We start from the raw sequence: 19,656 nt of genomic DNA, 5'->3' as shown, positions 1-19,656 counted from the left end.
GAAACTGAAAAACATCACTTAGCCCCAATTCAAAATCAGTTTTCTTGCATGGGACATTGATTGGCAACATTAAAATTAAGCTCCAAGTGCAGGTCGATTAATTTTTTTACTTATTAAAATGATATTTTTTTATGTTTTAAAGGAATTCCCTAAATGAAGAGGGATAATAGGGGGTGGGGTGGGGGCGATCCAAATTAGTAGGTATCTATTATTTAATGGGAGAAAAGAGAAGGTTAGGTCATTGTGAACAATTTTAGAAACAGGGAGTATACTTGGCAGATAGCTCTCCAAAGAGAAGAGAGATTCATTAGAAGTGTCAGGAGTTGGCACTTAGCTGTCAGTTCACTGAAGAAGGGTGATAAGATGACAGCATTTCAGCATTTTTGCCTTGATTAAGAAAGTGTTGGTTTCTTAAAACAATTATGAGGTCTTCTCCTTTCCACAATTCCTAAGATGCTACTTCTGTTCAACATAACTCTGGACCAAGGTAGGATTATTAGCAAGCCACCTGGAACCTTTCTGCCACATAAGACCTCAGGGGAAAACAGAGCAAGCTGAAAAAAAAGTGTTGTTTGGTTAAGAATGAGAGATTAATTCAACCAAATGATTAGTTTGGTGCCACGGAAATCCATCTCCTGTGCTCCAAAGTAGAAAATAAGTGCATCAGACTTAAGTACTCAGCCATCAAAGACGGGAAGCAAGTCTGGGCTGGCAAAGGTTAACCGCAGGCTTCCAAAGACAAGGGGAAGTACTGTGACATTCAGGGATACGCCTATTAAATCAAATTTTTTGTTGCTCTCCATTTTGGGTTTTAAACCTTTTAATGGTCACTCTCCACATTCTTATCTCAACTTCCTTATACCTACTCTTGACAGGGAAAGGGGGCTCAGTACCCAATGCACTTGAAAGGGAAGGGGGCCCAGTATACAATGCATAACCATCAAGTAATTCACAGTGACAAAGGAATTTTAATGGCAGGTGAAAGACATTCATCCTTCCCTTAAATACCTATGTCTCTTGGCTTGTAAGCCTAGTCAATCACATCAAAGGGCAGTTGATACTCTTTCATCACAGTACATCTCAACTGATAGAAGCCAAGGCAGAAGGCAATCACTGAAGAGAAAAAGACAGATATAGAAACTGGCTTTCCAGACTTCTCAGAAATTATTCACCTGTCCCCCCACCCCTCAAAAGCAGCACACTAACACTCAGTTTTTTTTTTTTTTTTTTTTTTGCTGAGGAAGATTCACCCTGAGCTAACATCTGTTGCCAATCTTCCCCTATTTGTATGTGAGCTGCCACCACAGCATGGCCACTGACAGATAAGTAGTGTAGGTCCGTACTTGGGAACCAAACCCCAGCCACTGAAGTGGAGCACCCCAAACTTAACCACTACACCACCAGGGCTGGCTCTAACACTCAGTACTGATGCATATTTCATGGATAAGCTACTTAGGTTCCAAAATATTCCCTAAATGCTCTTCACTATTGTTCTCACTCCCAAAGTAAGGGCCTATGTCAGCAGGACCATTACTACGCTCTCCAAGCTGCCCTGAGCCTGCTTACACTCCGAGATCCTGCTCAATTTCACTTACATGCAGTCAAAAGGGCTGGTTATTGTCTGACTGAAGAAAAATCCTTTGCCTTAGCTGGGCTACCTCTTCTACACAAGGCCACAGACATGGCAGTGTCCCACTCTACCAGAGCCGGTCCTTTCTGGCAGATCTAGGAGAGGTTAACCACATCTGGCTAAGCACTGTGGAAAGGAAAGCAAAGCTTCCAGATCAGTACTTCTCGAATCAAACTTTAATTTTTAGAAATTCAAAGAAAAAGCCAGGTATGTGTAAGTTGTGGAAAAGCTTTTTGTGTTAACAATAATACAGTGTATATCTAGAAGGTATTTCCAAAGACGTCCTTAAAAATGGATGAGCGATCTCCCAGAATGCTGTTTAGAATCAGGGTACCATGCTCTTGCCTAGAGACCAGTGAAAAGTGCTTAGGAGTAAATCTCAGTGAGTTTTTCCAAGATTCTCTATGTAATTTGGGCCTCTGATTCTTCATACTGGAAACTTTTTTTCTCTTATTATATATCTACATATTTCCTAAAGCTAGAATGACTTACCAACTGGAATTTTATTGTTATTGATCAACATCACTGGTTTTCTTCCCTTTCCAGCTAACCACAAGCTGATGATTTCCTTACTCAAAACTGGGAAACTCGTTCTTATCTCTCAGCAAGGACTGGTTAATTAACTGAGTCCAGATTTAAAAGGGTGGGGGGGGGGGGCGGGTAGGTTGTAAACAATAAAAGGATGAAAACTGGAACCTAAGAAAAGATAAACTGAATAGTGAGTTGGTCTCATGAGAGACAGTGTAGGTCTTTGAGCCCAAGAAAGGGTCATTACATAGAAAGAAATTTTTGTTCTCTATTTCCTACCACTGACAGAGAAGGATATACATAATATTCCAGCAGGAACCTTTAATGTTAAATTGCAATAAAAATTCCTAAGAGTAAAAGGTCTTTATTCATGTTGTTGAGTTTCAGAGTAAACTCTCCCTCTTCTGAGATGATCTGAACTAAGAGAGACCTCTGTTAGTGTAGTTGGGTTTATAGCTAACCCCGTTTAGCAGCAAAGGGGAAGGATGGAATATTCTTTGAAAGGTCCTTGTTAGCTCTGGATTTTTTAGTAACAAGAAAGGGCTTTCTCCAGCCCAGTGGCACAGGGGTTAAGTTTGCATATTCTGCTTCGGTGGCCTAGGGTTCACCGGTTCAGATCCCAGGTGCTAGGCACTGCTTGTCAAGCCATGCTGTGGCAGGCGTCCCACATATAAAGTAGAGGAAAATAGGCATGAATGTTAGCTCAGGGACAGTCTTCCTCAGCAAAAAGAGGAGGATTGGTGGCAGATATTAGCTGAGGGCTAATCTTCCTCAAAAAAAAAAAAAAAAAAAAAAAAAAAAAAGGCAGGCCTTTCTTCGGTGGTAAGAGCATGGAAGGAAATAACATACTTAAGCCAGCCACATCAAATATCAGCAAGTGCTTTTCTATTATAAATGCGAAATTTTGCAAAGTTGGGTTTACCAAAATAATAATAATCCTACTTTCTAAAATCCAGTATTTGAAATTACAGCCTCTTCTTCTATCATTATTTTGATCCATGCCATTTTCATCTAATCTACTGATTCCCCATCACTTTTTCAGAGTTCAACTGGTTCCAAGGTTTCTATCAGACTGTCTTACCATCCTCCCACTCCTAACTACCACAGCTGCCCCTTGTGTCCTAGCCAACTAAACCTCTCGGCACCATTTTCCTTACTCCCACTGCTGCCTCCACACCATCCTCCACCCACTGTCTGGAACAGTCTCCCCAACCATCTGCTGTTTTCTCTCTCCCCTCTTGATCTTGTCATTGGCTCAAAAGCTCACCTCTCCCAGGAAGCCTTCCGATACCAAGACTAAGGACTCTTCAGACTATAACAGACATCACCTGACATTGATGTCTCATGCATCCCAAATTTTTAGAAAAGGAACTACCTTTCAGGGATAAGACACAATCCCTTTATACCAACTAGGGGTGCTGGTGGTAGCATAATACGTTTTGTTTTTTTTTTGAGGAAGATTAGCCCTGAGCTAACTACTGCCAATCCTCTTCTTTTTGCTGAGGAAGACTGGCCCTGAGCTAACATCCATGCCCATCTTCCTCTACTTTATACGTGGGACGCCTGCCACAGCATGGCTTGCCAAGCAGTGCCATGTCTGCACCTGGGCCGCCGAGAAGCGGAACGTGCGAACTTAACTGCTGCACCACAGGGCCGGCCCCTAGAATACGTTTTCTAAGAGATATAACTATGCAAAGAAAAGACACCATTTCCACAAGCCACTCTTTTTAAAGACTGAAGTCCTTTATTCTAATTCCCCCAGATCCTAAGAGTTTCCTTTTCATTTGTAACTCTCTAGGAGAAGTCTATTAACAAGCTGCATGCATATTTACATCAGTCAAAACGTTTGAGCAGATACTTCCAACAAAGCATGTAATATTTCAATTAGATATTTTGAAAATTGAAGGAATTAAAGAATCTGTCAGCTACTGGAGGCAATGTGTGCAGACTGTGAAGTTATTTCTATACAGAACTTTGCTTCTAGCAGCAATGGGATAACCATGGCTCTGAGTGCGGCTTCTTACTCTGCAGAAAGGTTTGAAGACCAAGTTTCAGATGTGGGGGGTACTCACCCCCGCACCTAGTGAGTCCCATATATGAAACTACTTTACTTTTGTTTTAAAAGTAGCTTTTATTGCAGGCTAGCCTTTAACCATTGAGAAATTAGGGTTCAGGTCTCAATCCAAGCAAAGCTGAGGTCAGTTGTATCAACTCCATCCTCAGGGGCCTGGTATCCAGGGCAAGAACAGGGTGAGTCCAGGACACACATGTTAGCAGAGACACTGCAGCATGATGAGGCGGGCATCCAACACCCGAAGTGTGCTTTCGTTACCAGAATATTTGACACACCCGCAAATCAGGTAGCAAAACATTTTAATCCATTAATTCTAAAAATAACACATTTTATATCCAGTGCCACCTCCTCAAAAGTCTACTGCAGATTAGACAGACTGCAAAGTACAAAGCCAGACATTAAAGTTAAAGATGCAGTTTGGGACAAGACCATCATGGGGAGATTTTCCTCCCCTTGGATCATAAACTTAAGCTGTCAGCTTAAAAAGTCCTCAGAAGGAAAGAGAGAGGCTCTATAACCCTTCTCTTTATTTTAAATCTGTCTGTAATGTTTGAAGGCAAAACAGATGATCAGAAAACCAACCTCCCAAATACAAGGATCTGAGCTGGACTCCTGGGACTAAAGATTGGTTTAGTTCTATTTCTACCAACACTGTGATGTGAGGTACTATGGTTCTTGTTTTAGTTACAAGAGGTGTTAGGAATGAAGGCCCACTCACATTTAATAATAGCTTATCTAGCACATAACTCTACAGCACAATACCAACAACAGGAGTGTTTTAGAGGAGGGTGGAGAGGAAAGTAGACATTAATACAACTTAAGGTTTCCTTTGTCCTTCCCTTCTTTTTTACAATGAGAATTCAGCTCAAAAATGAAACTCTCCAGAATGCCCGCACTGTCCTTTGGCCCAGCACATCCCAGACTTGTGATTTCTGGTCCCAAGCCCTTAGAGCCTCAGGCTTTAGTGATGTATCCTTCTCGGATGAGGAAATCGTAGATTTTCCGGGTTTTGTTCACATCTATCTTGATGAGTGCTCTTGCCTGTGCCAGTCTCAAGCCTCCTTGCTTGTTACATTCGTTCAATAGAGCAGATTTGTATTCTAAATAGGCTCCTGGGACCAACCTCACCATCTGACAGAGCTGCAAGACATGGCAAATTTAATAAACATTAACATCTGTCATTTTCATAATTTAATCCAGCAGGTATAGCCAAAATAAAATTTTAAAAATGACATCAACCTCCAACTATTTATAGGAGCTGTTAGGTGGCTGGACCGCATTCCATTTAGTCTCCTCTTTGGAGAGACTATTCCCTAAAGACAGAAACTCAGGAAGAGAAAGCCGGGGTAGGATGCTGGGAGAGCCTTTAGCAGGTGTTGGCTGGCTCGCCTGGGTTCGTCAGGGAAGACAAGTATGTGTCCTGAGGAGCTGCCTGGGTTGAGGCCCAGCCCAGCACATTCCAACACAGCCAGTCAGGGAAGAGCCACAGGACACAGTTGGGGCGGGGGTGCAGCTACTTGGATGCCCAAGTGTGAATCACATTATTTTTAGTATCGGCATAAAGTAGTAAGTAGTCTCTGCTTTTGTGATACATTTCCCACTTTAGAGGGACAGGAGACAGAGACATGGCTAAGAGGCCACTTTAGCTGTCTAGAAAGCTGGCTCAATTCCAGTTCACCTGCTATTATCCAGCAGTAAGCAGTCCGAGGCCACCACTTTGTAGGTAAGAACAACAACTGCTTGGGACTTAGGCCATTCCGTCCATAAATCAGAAGGGCCTGTGAGCTTCTTCAGCAATACTTCCATGGAACACGTACTTCCTTCTACTCTCAAACTAATCTTTACCATTCCTGGTGGAGAAAAGGAAAGACTAAACTAGCCCCTACTCCGCGACTCTTCCTCACTCTCTGACCTGAGTTGATGACCTGGAGCGGCAGATGTGGGGCCTGATCTTTGGAACTGTAAAAACACGTGAGCAATAAAAGAGAAACTCCCCTTGGGAATGCACTTCAGAGCCATCGCACATTCTTTTGAAAATGCTTGATGATGACTCTTGAGGCTGGACTTAAATTTTAGAAACAGCCAAAAGTAACATGAAGACAAACCTGATGATTATAATGGGAAAAAAAAATAGGTCATGGCATTTTTTAATCAAAATTAATGTACGACTATATATGATGACAAATTCCTTTCTTTATGCTTATAAACATGCTATGGAAACAATTCCGAAAATCTTCTAAGTGATGATTATATTGTTGGAATAAGTGTAGAACTTCTCAAAGTGACCACTCTAATGGGAAATAATCATTTTCATATACAAGTGATTTTAAGTTAATAAAAACTCAATTTCATTTACATAAAGCACTTAGCACAGTATTTGTACATGGTAAATGCTCAATAAATGACAGCTGCTATTATTCAGATTTACACATCCCATGTTCTTCTCTCAGAAGATGAATGGTGGCAGTCGATAAGGAAAGGAGCTCTCTGAAACCTGCTGAGGTTCATTCTTCAGCTCAACTTCTAGCATGGACTAGACCTGGACATGTATGTTACATGAGCAGAACAAAATGGGTTTGATCCTGCAAAATGGGTTTGATCATGACAACCCAAAGCATAATCAGCCCCTACTCTCTTTCCTCTAGCTCCCCTTCTTTTTCTTACCTCCTTTTCTTTCTCATTCAGCTTCTCTGTGCCAGGAAGGCCAGTGAGGTTCAAGGGTGGTGCACTTCGTCTACCTATACACATAGACAGAAAAGAGAATAAATTTCATAGGAGTGACGATTCCTCAAGTATAAAGTATTACAGAGTTCACCACTAACGCCAGGCCAGTTAGGTACAAGATCACTATATCTAGCTGTAGGAACTCTCTACCCATCACCTCAGGCCTCAGTTTAGCTAGGAACATGGGCACCCCAATGTTCACTTGAAAATAAAAATGGTAATTCATGTGCCCTTTGCTCTGCTACACTACACATACAATCACATATCCCTTAGCATCAAATATGACTACTTACCACAGTAGTTATCACCCATTTCTTCCTAACCAGTAGGAGATTCTAATATCTAAAGCCCAGATGTCATCCAGTTAAGAAAGGTCATACACTGCTGGCCTTGGCAGCTGATGAGTAGAAATAACAACTCTGCAGGAGAGACATTTCCTAACCCTTGCTACTCTGCCAGCAGTACAAGGCAAATATGGTAATTAACCAAGTACCATTTGCCTTCAGATCAAAGGCAGACTGTTAGGCCAGCAAAAGTCCCGTCTTATTTATTATGTGAGGGAATATCTGTTCCTTCCAAAGTAGCCCTGTTTACCTGAAAGATCTACACGGAGGAACAATGAACCATTATATGGCAAAGCAGAGGCTGAGGTGAACTCACATACCTGAGAAAGAAACCCAAGTATGAGGTCACTGCCCAGGATGGGAAGCTTGATGTGCAAAATTTTTTGGTTTTGTTTTGAATGTCTATTTGGGATTACTGTTCAGTTGGGCATGGATGGACTGAGTCAAGCAAAAGAAAACGTAGAATAATATATTAACAAGTTTTATGGGGGCTGCCGTTTAGGTGGTGGAGGAAAAGGGGAGGGACTGTTATAGGCGGCTCTGCTAGAAAACAGGCTTACCTACAACATCAACAAAGGGGTAAGGGCTTCCCCATAACCGACAGGCCTAGCCTCACCCTAAATGCTGAAAAAGGGAGACTAAAATCATTAGTGCCTTACTAAAGTTACCAGACTCTGAGTTACACTCAATGATCCAGGCTCCTAACTGTGCATTGCCTTAGGAGCAACTCAGAGCATGAAGGGGAGCAAGGGGTTTCCTCAACCTAACTATAGAGGATGAGGAAGGCTAACATCAGTCTAGGAAGCAACAAGGAATAAGGGAGTGCAGATGGTCCAGAAAACACAAATACCAAAGTTGCATGGTCATATTAGTTCATTCATTTTAGTTAGCCAATATATACATATATATTTTTTTTAAAGATTGGCACCTGAACTAACAACTGTTGCCAATCTTCTTCTTTTTTTTTTTTATTGCTTTTTCTCCCCAAATCCCCCCAGTACATAGTTGTATATTTTAGTTGTGGGTCCTTCTAGTTGTGGCATGTGGGATGCCACCTCAGTGTGGCCTAACAAGCAGTGCCATGTCTGCACCCAGGATCTGAACTGGCAAAACCTTGGGCTGCCGAAGCAGAGTACACGAACTTAACCACTCGGCCATGGGGCCGGCCCTGAGTTAGCCAATTATTAAGTTATTTGTATTTCTGTATTTAGATTGGGGCAGGTTGGAAGTAAAAAACTTGTAAGATAAAACTTGGATTTAGCTGTCTTGGCTACTCCCTTAAAGACTCTCTTTTCTCCTTTGAGTTAAGAAATAATTACTTGAAACAAAAGGATAAATGGAAAAGAAAAGGTATCATCCTGAAAGCAGCCTTCTCTGAGGCCTGCCTAGATCCTGAATCTACTGAGAGGTTGTCCATGGGATCACGAAGTCTGTTGTTCCAAGCTTCCAAAGAATGATAAAACTGCAAATGAGTCATCTTCTGGACTAGTCCATCTCTAATCAGTGGAGGGGTCGTATGTTCTGATTAGGAAAGTGGCTAACCTACCACATGGAGCAGAGGTGACTAATACCACCCTGAAGTGGCTAATCTACCAAATGGAGCAGGGTAACTAACACTACCCTGAACTACCAGTCATTGACTACCAAGCACCAAGGGATTACCAGATAGTATACGGCTTAATCTTGCTCTGTACATACCCAAAGAGGTAAGATAAGAAACAGAAATATCTTTTTTTTTTTTTAAAGATTTTATTTTTTTCCTTTTTCTCCCCAACACTCCCCGGTACATAGTTGTATATTCTTCGTTATGGGTCCTTCTAGTTGTGGCATGTGGGATGCTGCCTCAGCGTGGCTTGATGAGTGGTGCCATGTCTGCACCCAGGATTCGAACTGACGAAACACTGGGCCGCCTGCAGCGGAGCATGTGAACTTAACCACTCGGCCACGGGGCCGGCCCCAGAAACAGAAATATCTTAAGCCTCCAATTTATAAAGAAATTCTTGCATTTCTGGCAAGTAACATGCCTCTTTGCTCATATAGGATACAAAACCTTTAATTTATCCCCGGCAAGACAAATCTCAAAATTTGTTGTAGATAGGGCCAGCCCTGTGGCCTAGTGGTTAAGTTTGTCACTCTCCACTTCAGCAGCCTGAGTGTGGTTCCTGGGCACACACCTACACCCCTTGTCAATGGCCATGCTGTGGCGGCAACCCACATACAAAATAGAGGAAGACTGGCACAGATGTTAGCTCAGGACAAATCTTCCTCAGCAAAAAGAGGAAGATTGGCAGCAGATGTTAGCTCAGGGAAAATCTGCCTCAGCAAAGAAAAAAAAAAAGGAAAGAAAGAAAGAAAAAGAAAAAAATTTGTGGTAGATACAACCATAGTAAACTAACTGCCCATGAACACTGGTAAAATAAAGCAAACACCTCTCTGGAGTCCTTTCTTCTCCTTTCTCTGTACTCTAATTCTGAGGAAAGTGTCTGTCTAGCCATGAAGACTCTGAAAACCTGCTGATGTTTATAAATTGGGATAACACTCAAGTTACCTTTACTCTGCCTAAACACTCTGCTCACACAAAGTAGGGAGGGATTGTTGGGTCACCACAATCTCTAGAATGAAAGCTTCACAATCAAGACTTGCTCCAGCCTGAAAAATAATTACCTGAATTTGAAGCCATTGGAACGGAAGGACTCAGGCCAGAATCACTACAACAAAGAGGAATTTAAACTTATGTCACAGCAAAGAAAGCAATTTCCAAAACCCCGTGGGGGACTGGGCGCCATTTATCGGGTTGGTTACTTTGAAGAGATTAACAAGATAGACTGCACTACATTTTCCAGGATATCCCACTGCACTAACCAGGAAAGGAATCTGTTCTGGGGGAGTGGGGGAATCGCTTGGATTTGTTAAGAAGAGCTCTTAGCCTGGAACATCACTGAGACCATTCACAGGGAAAGGACAGGAACATGATTCTCCAATGGAAATCAAAGCTATAGATACGGAGGCAAAGAGAAGGCATGGGTGGAGGGAATTTACTAATTTTAAAAAATAAGATCAAAGTGGGATTCTAGGAAGCCAAATATATTTCTCAAAACTGTCATTACCACACAGTTTCTGAGACAGACTGCTAAAATTTTCTGAATTCTTCTAGCTACCCAGTTACTATTTCTCTGCCATTCAGGGTAGGGTGCCTGTGGAAATTCTGAAAACACGTAAAGGCCAAAGCATCCAAGGGGATGTTCCTTCACTCTGGACGAATTACTCACATGTCAGCTTGCCGGCGGAGCCACTGCTGGCAAGCACTACTGTCCTGGATATACTGGAGAACTTCAGAGAGCATGGTGCGTTTAAGACGCTCCTCCTCTCGTGTCTTCTTGAGGTGATCATAGGTTCTGGCACCTGGAGGGGTAAAAAACAAACACGAGGACTACAACAACAAGGCAGCAGAACTACCTGCAGAGCTACCTAACTGACCAGCAAACAGTTTGTCTTTTTGGTTTCCTTTGCAAAACTGCCCTCACAATTATTTTTCCAAGAGCAAAGTAGATTTCCTCTAGTGAGAAGTCCCTTTTTTGACAAGAAATAAAAATATTTTTATTCCTTTTCTACCTTTAAGAAATTTGAGGGCAAAAAACCCCTGCCAAAGAAAAAGTACAAAGGAAGTAAGAGTAACTCATATTTTCACCCCCTAAAAGTAACTAACTTTTAACACTGTCATATTTGCTTCCTGTTCTATTTTTTTCCATCTATGTATTTTTTGAAGTCGCACAAGCACTATGAACATACACTCTTCCTTAAAAACCAATTAGAGGGGCTGGCCCTGTGGCCAAGTGGTTAAGTTCACATGTTCCACCTCGGGGGCCCAGGGTTTTGCCAGTTCGGATCCTGGGCGTGGACCTACCACCACTCATCAGGCCATGCTGAGGAGGTGTCCCACACAGCAGAATGAGAAGGACCTACAACTGGAATATACAACTATGTACTGGGGGGCTTTGGGAAGAAGAAGAAGAAGAAGAAAAAGATCCTGCATTTAAAAAAAGAGAAAAAACCACCCAATTAAAATTACAAATAAAAATAAGTTGTCATTGACCAGTATTATCCCTTTCCCCTCCTTCCCAGAGGCAATCAACATCAGGTAACCAAAACCTGGTATCAGAGTTTTTTTTTCCTGAGGAAGATTCACCCGAGATAACATCTGTGCCAGTCTTCCCCTACTTTGTATGTGGGTCACTACCACAGCATGGCTGCTGATGAGTGGTATAGGTCCACACCTGGGAACTGAATCTGGGCCGCCGAAGCAGAGAGCAACGAACTCAACCACCAGGCCACGGGGTCAGCCTGGTATCAGAGTTTTGATAGGCATCTTATTAAACAAAGGTTGCACAGTGTTTTTTACATGTTAACAAAGGTACACAGATTCCAAAATACAGCACCAGTGGCTTTCAAACTATGTGCCACAGAGCCCCAGGATACCATGAAGATATCTCAGGCGTTATTGTGAAGAACGAGGGCACCACCACATACTGGTGGTCCTGGGTTCCACACATGCCAAACTATGGGACTTAGACCAAAGTCGTCTCTTTTATCTTATTTATAGATTAGGGCTCCACATAAAATTTCATTTCAAAAACGGTTTCCGTTGTTAAAAATAAAGAACAATTATACTAGGGTGCACTTACACTCACAGGGCTACTTCTTGAGGGTAGTGGGTGGTAGCTTGCAATCAACAGGAAGAAGGAAGAACTACTAAAGATCTTTCCAACAATAACAACAAAACAATAGAAACTGACATTTATCGAGGATTTATTGTGTGCCACATACTGTGCTATGTTTTCATGCATTATAACTCTAAGAGGCTCAGAAAATTGAAACTTGAACAGAATTGCAGATCTGATAAGCAGGAGAGCCAGAATCCAAACCCAAGCTGTCCAAGTCTAGACCTCAAGCTCTTAACTACTATAACACACTGACTGCCTTCCCTCATGACCTGGCTCTACTACAACTATCTCTTTATCACTTTACGTCTTAGTTTCTTCATTAAATGGAACTAACAATACATACATCATTAGTTTGCTATGAGAAATAAATGACACGATCCAGGTGAAATGCTTAGCGTAGGGCCTGGTGCATGGTAAACTGCTGCTATTAGATGTTAGCTGCTCTTAAATAACTGTTATTACTACCTCAAGTAATGGGGAGGCAAGCACCTAGAGCCAGTGGAAGCTTGGTTAATAAGAATGATGAGGGGCTGGCCTGGTGGCACAGTGGTTAAGTGCGCACGTTCCGCTTCTCGGCAGCCTGGGGTTCACCGGTTCGGATCCCAGGTGTGGACATGGCACCACTTGGGACACCATGCTGTGGTAGGCGTCCCACATATAAAGTGGAGGAAGATGGCATGGATGTTAGCTCAGGGCCAGGCTTCCTCAGCAAAAAGTGGAGGACTGGCAGTAATTAGCTCAGGGCTAATCTTCCTCAAAAAAAAAAAAAAGAAAAGAATGATGAGACCATCATCATTAAATTTAAAAAGGTTGAGGCTAAAAACTGGAATACAAAATTCCCTTTTTTTTTTAAGAGGCCACGGAATCCTAAGTCTAAAGCAGCACCTCTCTTTTTTGTGTCATAACTTTTATTTTATCTAAGATAATGCATATAATGGTATTTATAAGGATTAAATAGATGCAACTTTACTGGAAAAATAAAAAACTCATTGTGAAAAAAGAAAGCTTGTTTAAAAAAAAATCCATACCACCTCAGACAGAGACTCTTAAGTGTTTGGAAGACACCTGCCATCTGACATAGTGTGTAGCTTAAGCATACTTACTACAAAAATTGGTAATGCCTGCTGTCCTGTATTCCTGGAGTCTTTTGATTTCCCTTCGGAGTTCAAATTCCACTGTTCATCCCAAAAAGAATGAAAGAGAAAAACCGGAAAAACAAAATCAACAAAAATGAGCACTTTTGCTGTTATTTTCAGTAATTCTGCCTTATATAAAAGACTGGGCATTTCCATTTGGGGAATCCTATTTGTTGGTAACATCTCATTAGAAATTTTACCCAAGAGCTGAGAAAAACCTACTCCAGCTGTCTTCTGGCTGCTGTCTCTAGCTGGAGAAAGCAGCTGGAACCATCTCCTAGAAACTTATGAGTAAACTGGCTGAATTCATTTAGCTACAGAAGTAACGAATATAATTTTCTAAATAAGCAAGTTTCCCTGCTCTATTTATCCTCTTAAAAGTTCTATCCACATAACCAAACTCTTTTAAGAAACCGGTCTCTGGTATTACTTGATGTGGCTCGTTTGCAAGGAAAGGACAAAAGCTCTGTGCTCAAGTCCCAGATAGTTTTGTTATAGCTTTTCTCCCATAGAACAAAAGAGCATTGTGTTTCCATAAACCAAAGATTTCTGCCTTCTCTGAGCACACAGATCAGGTTGCACTGCTTGGGTTATTACGTGATAGAACATCCAAATTTGGGTGCTTTAAAATAGAGGATGAAGGAAGAGTCTTGACAATCCACGGGGTGTAGTTCTTTGGAGTGACACATAAACCAGGGATGGCACAAACTGGGACAGGAAGTAAGGGATCAGTCACCAGTAGAAACCACACAAAGAATGCCAACCAAACAGGGTGTTTCGTGAGGACAACCAACCTGGCTCAGATAAATGCCTACAATGCCATGCAAGAAATATCTGCATGATGAGATCGGGGTAAGAGCCTTGGTAAAGTACCTTCCCAGAACTACACTAGGGGGTCAAATACACAAATCTCACGATGAAAAGCATAGACCAAGTCACCCAGTCCAGACTGTTTTAAAGTCTAGGCCTTACTGCCTTAACAACTTCAATTTTTTATCGTGAAAAAATCAAATGGTAACTGGGTAGAGCTCTCTCAGAGAGAAAGGGAAAAGAATGATGGCAGTACTATTTCCATGAGTCATCCAACTCTGCCCCCTTTTTAAAAACTAGTTTTAATACTAAAATATTTATAACTGAAATAATATGATGTCTGAGATTTGCTTCAAAATAATCCAGTTGAAGGTGGGAGGGGAGTGGGTGGTAAAGATGAAACTGGACTGGCCATGTGTTGGTAATTACTAAAGCTGGGTGATAGATACATGAATCCTCATTATACTATTATCTCTACTTTTGTATATATTTGAAGACTCCCATAATAAAAAGTGGGGGGGGGGAACCCACTAAACTACTATTTACCTGGGAGGTGGGGGGGAAGCCAATAGGTTTTTTAACCTCTCTTCTCCCACTCCTAAAGTCCCAAATTTATCTCATGGTAATAAAGGGGAAGACAGAAGAAAATATCCATTTATTTGTTTACAGAACATCACATAAAACAGACTATTTTCTCTCCTATTTACACACACACGCACACACACACACACACAAATAGTTGCTTAACACTCAAAAACTACCTACGTGCATGGCTTTCAATGAACTTGTCATGCTCCACTGGCCCCACAATCCTTGCAAATCGCCTCATTGTTTCATAAAGGTCTTGGACCTCCTTGGGATACCGCCGCTCCATTACTATAGAGAAAGTGAAACACAACCATGTCACAGAGAATATAAGTAACTCTAAGTTTTCTGCATTTCTTTCACAAGAAGTGAAATGGAAGGACGTTATTCCTGACCTCACATGACTAACTTACCTATGACTGAAAGCAAACAGAAATGCTAAGAATGCAAAACATTAATCATAATGATAACAGCATCACAGAGTGATGTTATCATCACTGGAGATATCTGCACTACTGAGCACCCAAGTGACCTCCACATCTCACTGTCTCTTAATCTGAACAGGGGCAGGAACTGTTGGCAGTAACGGGAAAGACAATTAAAGGCAGATCACACATTATTAGGAACCCAGTGTTGGGCAAAATTTCCGGTATTAACTTCCGCAGGAAAGCAAGAGAAGTGCAGACACAATGATCCATCTGGAAGAGGCAGATTAGCCTGGAGAAAGTAGGTAATCTCTCGCATGCCCTCCCAAAAATCTTCTCCCTACCTACACATCCTTAAGTGAGGCATTTATTTTTTCACGCTCTACATGGTTCATTTTGCCTTTCTCTAAACTAAAGCAAGCACCATAACTTAATTTACTACTAATTTTGATAACTATCATGCAAGTAAATGGTCACATACACAGGGTAGCCAGGGTCAGCAACTTTGAGGATCACTACTGACCAAATTTCTAATAAAAAGAGGTATTGGCAAAGAAGACAGGGAGCAAAACCCACCAACAATAACTGGTAGGGTGGAGGGGTCAGGAACTCTTAAACTGCTACTTGGTCATTTCCATCAGATAATCAGTAGTAACTAGGCTAGTTTGTCCACTCTTGGACTAAAGATACAGGCTTTCACTTAGGACAGTTATTAAAATTAAGTCCTCTTTTTAGATGAATCTCTTCCCTTGCAGGAGACAGTCTTGTCCACAAATTCCAGGAGCTGATCTGATGGGCAGCCACAGATTGATTATTTTCACTACAACTCCCTCTCCTGCTCACTGCAGAGATAATACAAAAGAATTTGGAGTAAAATTTTTAAATTTGATGAAAAAAACCAACTCTGCCTACCATATTAAGGTCACATATCGGTTCAGTATAACGGTAACTTAAAACTTCTGGGGGGCTGGCCCCATAGCCCAGTGGTTGAGTTTGCACACTCTGCTTTGGTGGCCCAGGGTTTTGCTGGTTCGGATCCTGGGTGTGGACATGGCACCGCTCATCAGGCCATGCTGAGGGGGCATCCCACATGCCACAACTAGAGGGACCCACAACTAGAATATACAACTATGTACCAGGGGGCTTTGGGAAGAAAAAGGAATAAATAAAATCTTTAAAAAAACTTCTGAAAACACCTTGTACATGCCACTTCTTTCTCGGAAGCAACAGAGCTTCCCCTCAGCTCTATACCTAAGAAATATAGTTGAAAGAATAATGAGGCTAAACTGACCTCTGTCCACCAGCCGAGAAGAGAATTTATACAAAAGTCAAGGTCTACTAGGAATAAAGGTTAAAACCCAACAGACCTATTACGGAAAGTCCTGGAATTCAGACGGGGGAACCCACTACTGTGGCTACCGGAACATGACCAATTATTGTCAATAGAAAGGGCATGGAAATATGATCTTGAGTTATTTTTGCAAACCCACAGCTCTCAATGGAACAAGGTTAAACAGGCAATCTTGTACATTGCAGGAAGGAATATAAATTCACATAACCATCTTTTGGAAAGCAATCTGGCAGCCTGTGTCAAGCATTTTTATCATCATATTCTTTGACCTAAATATTAATTCAATTTCTGGGAATCTACCTTAAAAAAAAATTCTAAAGCTAAATAATAATAAAAGACAGGTTAAGCATATTAATATATATTTATGTATAGATACAACATATTATGTAACTATTAAAAGTGATATCCTCAAAACATCACACTTGAAAAATGCATAACAGAAAGCAAAAAATTAAACAAAATAAAATGTAACATACTTATGATTATGACTATATTAAAAAAACACTTAACCCATGTCTGGCTGAGTTGAACCCGACAGTGGCCCAGAGTGCCAAATGCTCTAAGATTCTATCGACTAGGATGTGAAGCACGAAAGTCATTAGGTACTTTTACAAAAAAAGACTATTGTGAAATATAAGTATTATAAAGATTTTAATATAAATATTATAATTACTATGAGATCATCATTCTTATTTGCTAAATAAACTCTACAGTACAGAGGAAGAAAAAGAACAGGGCCTCTTTCTGCCCAGCCTAGGTATCTCCAATATTAAAACAGTGAGGTCAAAGTTAGCATTCACTTAAAAATCACTATAGGTTTATTATCACCATCATAAAATGATAAATGCTTTTTTGGTTTGTCCACTACCATGCAAAATAAACACATCATTTTCTGTTGATTTTTCCATAAAAACGTTTTCAAAATCTGAAGATCAAGGTTATGTTATGTTTAACATACAGTTCCAAAACAATGACCCTACCTTGTTCCAGAAATGATCCATTAATATTTGTGCTATAATTACTAATTAAAAAAAAAAAGAATTCTCATGCAAGCACTATTGACTATACATTAATGTTTGGATTTTTTTAATGATTTTTTTATTTTTATTTTTTATTTTTCCTTGTTCTCCCCAAAGTGCCCCCGTACATGGTTGTATATTTTAGTTGCGGATCCTTCTAGTTGTGGCATGTGGGATGCCACCTCAGCATGGCCTGATGAGCGGTGCCACATCCACACCCAGGATCCAAACTGGTGAAACCCTGGGCCATGGAAGCAGAGCGCGTGAACTTAACCACTTGGCCACAGGGCTGGCTCCAGGTTCTTAACTCTCATTATGAATATGTTTTTAAAATACAGATGCTCTAGCTCTACCCTGAGATTCTGACTTAGTCTGGGGTGACACCCAGGCACTAGAATTTCCTAAAACTTCCTAGGTGATGCTAATACGCAACTTGGATTAAGAACTACTGCCATAAACGATTTGTTTAAAACAATTCAATAATGTTGGAAGAAATTTTAAAATAAAGAAAGCAGCTAATACTTACACTGAAACTTTCTAAGGTTGATTAATCCATGGTCTCTTATAATTCTAGAATAAAAGCCACAATAATGTATTATAATTAGTTTCATATTTAATAATGTCTTCCACATGCAGTGTTTATTAGACATCCTAAACACTATGAGGTAGAATACTGAGGTCCAAAGAAGTCACTCCCCACAAAGTTTTGCAGGTCAGTGAGTCACTAACACAATTTTAGGCTCTCAAGCATCATATATTTTTCATCTCCTTGGGCATAGTAGACTCTCAATAACTATTTGCTGGATGAACAAATCAATTAATGAGCACGCGCAAATACTGAAAAATACATGTCTACATTAAGATGAAATAGAAGGAAATCAGTGTCATGTCATAAAAATTAATCTATTCAGGGGCTGGCCTGGTGGCATAGTGGTTAAGTTTGCATGGTTTGCTTCAGCGGCCCAGGGTTCATGGGTTCAGATCCCAGGCACGGACCTACACACCACTCACCAAGCTATGCTGTGGCGGTGTCCCATATACAAAATAGAGGAAGACTGGCACAGATGTTAGCTCAGGGACAATCTTCCTCAAGCAAAAAGAGAAAGACTGGCAACATACGTTAGCTCAGGGACAATCTTCCTCACCAAAACAAAACAAAACAAAAAATCTATTCAGCTTAAGGAAGTAATAATTGAGAATGGCCATTTAAGGGAAATCTGTTAACCATAGAAGGGCACCATGATCCCACATTCAACATTAACAACTGTACATTCACATAATGTTTTGAAGCTATTTGAAATAAATATTGTGTATGTTTAATGGAAGGGCATTATAGCAACCTCAACAACTGAGTTCTACAAAACTGCCTTGCTCTAATTGTGTGTTTTAAGCAAAAGAGAAACTAAATAAACCATGCAGAGTTTTGTGTCTGGAACCTTTGATTTATATCAGACGTATTCATGACTAGCAATGAAGCTTCTCAGAAAAGCAGCTGGGTAATCTTCTTCAGCACTTCCTGGAAGCTTACTCCAGACATGCAGAGTAGGATTTACTTTAGATCACGTCTTTGTCCCTCAGGAGAGTCTCCCAAGCCCCACTGCTTTCTTTTTTCTTTTTGAGGAAGATTAGCCCTGAGTTAACTGCTGCCAATCCTCCTCTTTTTGCTGAGGAAGACTGGCCCTGAGCTAACATCCATGCCCATCTTCCTCTACTTTATACGTGGGATGCCTGCCACAGCATGTCTTTTGCCAAGCGGTGCCATGTCCGCACCCGGGATCCGAACTGGTGAACCCCAGGCCACCGAGAAGCGGAATGTGCGCACTTAACAGCTGTGCCAGCCACTGGGCAAGCCCCTCCTTTTTTTTTTCCTTCTTCTCCCCAAAGCCCCCCAGTACATAGTTGTATATTTTCATTGTGGGTCCTTCTAGTTGTGGCATGTGGGACGCCACCTCAACATGGCTTGATGAGCAGTGCTAGGTCCGTGCTCAGGATCCGAACCAGGAAAACCCTGGGCCTTCGAAGTGGAGTGCACAAACTTAACCACTCAGCCACAGGGCAGGCCCCGCCCCATTTCTTTTTATTGTTGTGATACCACTGTGTTTCTAGTTAGTAACACCATAGTAACAGGCACACATATACATACACACACACACACGTGCACACTCACACCCTCTGCATACCCTTCTCTGAACTTTGTAAAATCTCTGTAATCCAACAGGGGTCTAGGATCCATAATTTCTCAGTCTGAATGTATATTTTTTGTTCTGTTCCAAAGAGAAGGAATAACCAAGAGTGCCTGAAACTTGTTC

General features: G+C 41.2%; 1 protein-coding gene across 6 annotated transcripts in view; it reads right to left on the bottom strand.

The window, feature by feature from the left end:
- Positions 1-3,880: 3,880 nt before the first annotated feature.
- TADA2A (transcriptional adaptor 2A) overlaps positions 3,881-19,656 on the bottom strand; it is a 49,606-nt gene continuing 33,830 nt past the window's right edge. For all 6 annotated transcript variants that reach the window (XM_070227582.1, XM_023652973.2, XM_014741661.3 and 3 more), the window contains exons 10-16: positions 17,874-17,917; positions 14,733-14,843; positions 13,125-13,196; positions 10,570-10,702; positions 9,965-10,008; positions 6,897-6,970; positions 3,881-5,372 (exon numbers count right to left, since the gene is read on the bottom strand). In XM_070227582.1, the coding sequence (XP_070083683.1) occupies positions 5,187-5,372; positions 6,897-6,970; positions 9,965-10,008; positions 10,570-10,702; positions 13,125-13,196; positions 14,733-14,843; positions 17,874-17,917 (664 nt within the window). In that variant the 3' untranslated portion in view covers positions 3,881-5,186. The remainder of the gene's footprint in view (positions 5,373-6,896; positions 6,971-9,964; positions 10,009-10,569; positions 10,703-13,124; positions 13,197-14,732; positions 14,844-17,873; positions 17,918-19,656) is intronic.

The sequence above is a fragment of the Equus caballus genome, chromosome 11, assembly GCF_041296265.1.
Source record: "Equus caballus isolate H_3958 breed thoroughbred chromosome 11, TB-T2T, whole genome shotgun sequence".
Lineage (NCBI taxonomy): Eukaryota > Metazoa > Chordata > Mammalia > Perissodactyla > Equidae > Equus > Equus caballus.
This window is presented reverse-complemented; position numbering and strand designations above follow the sequence as displayed.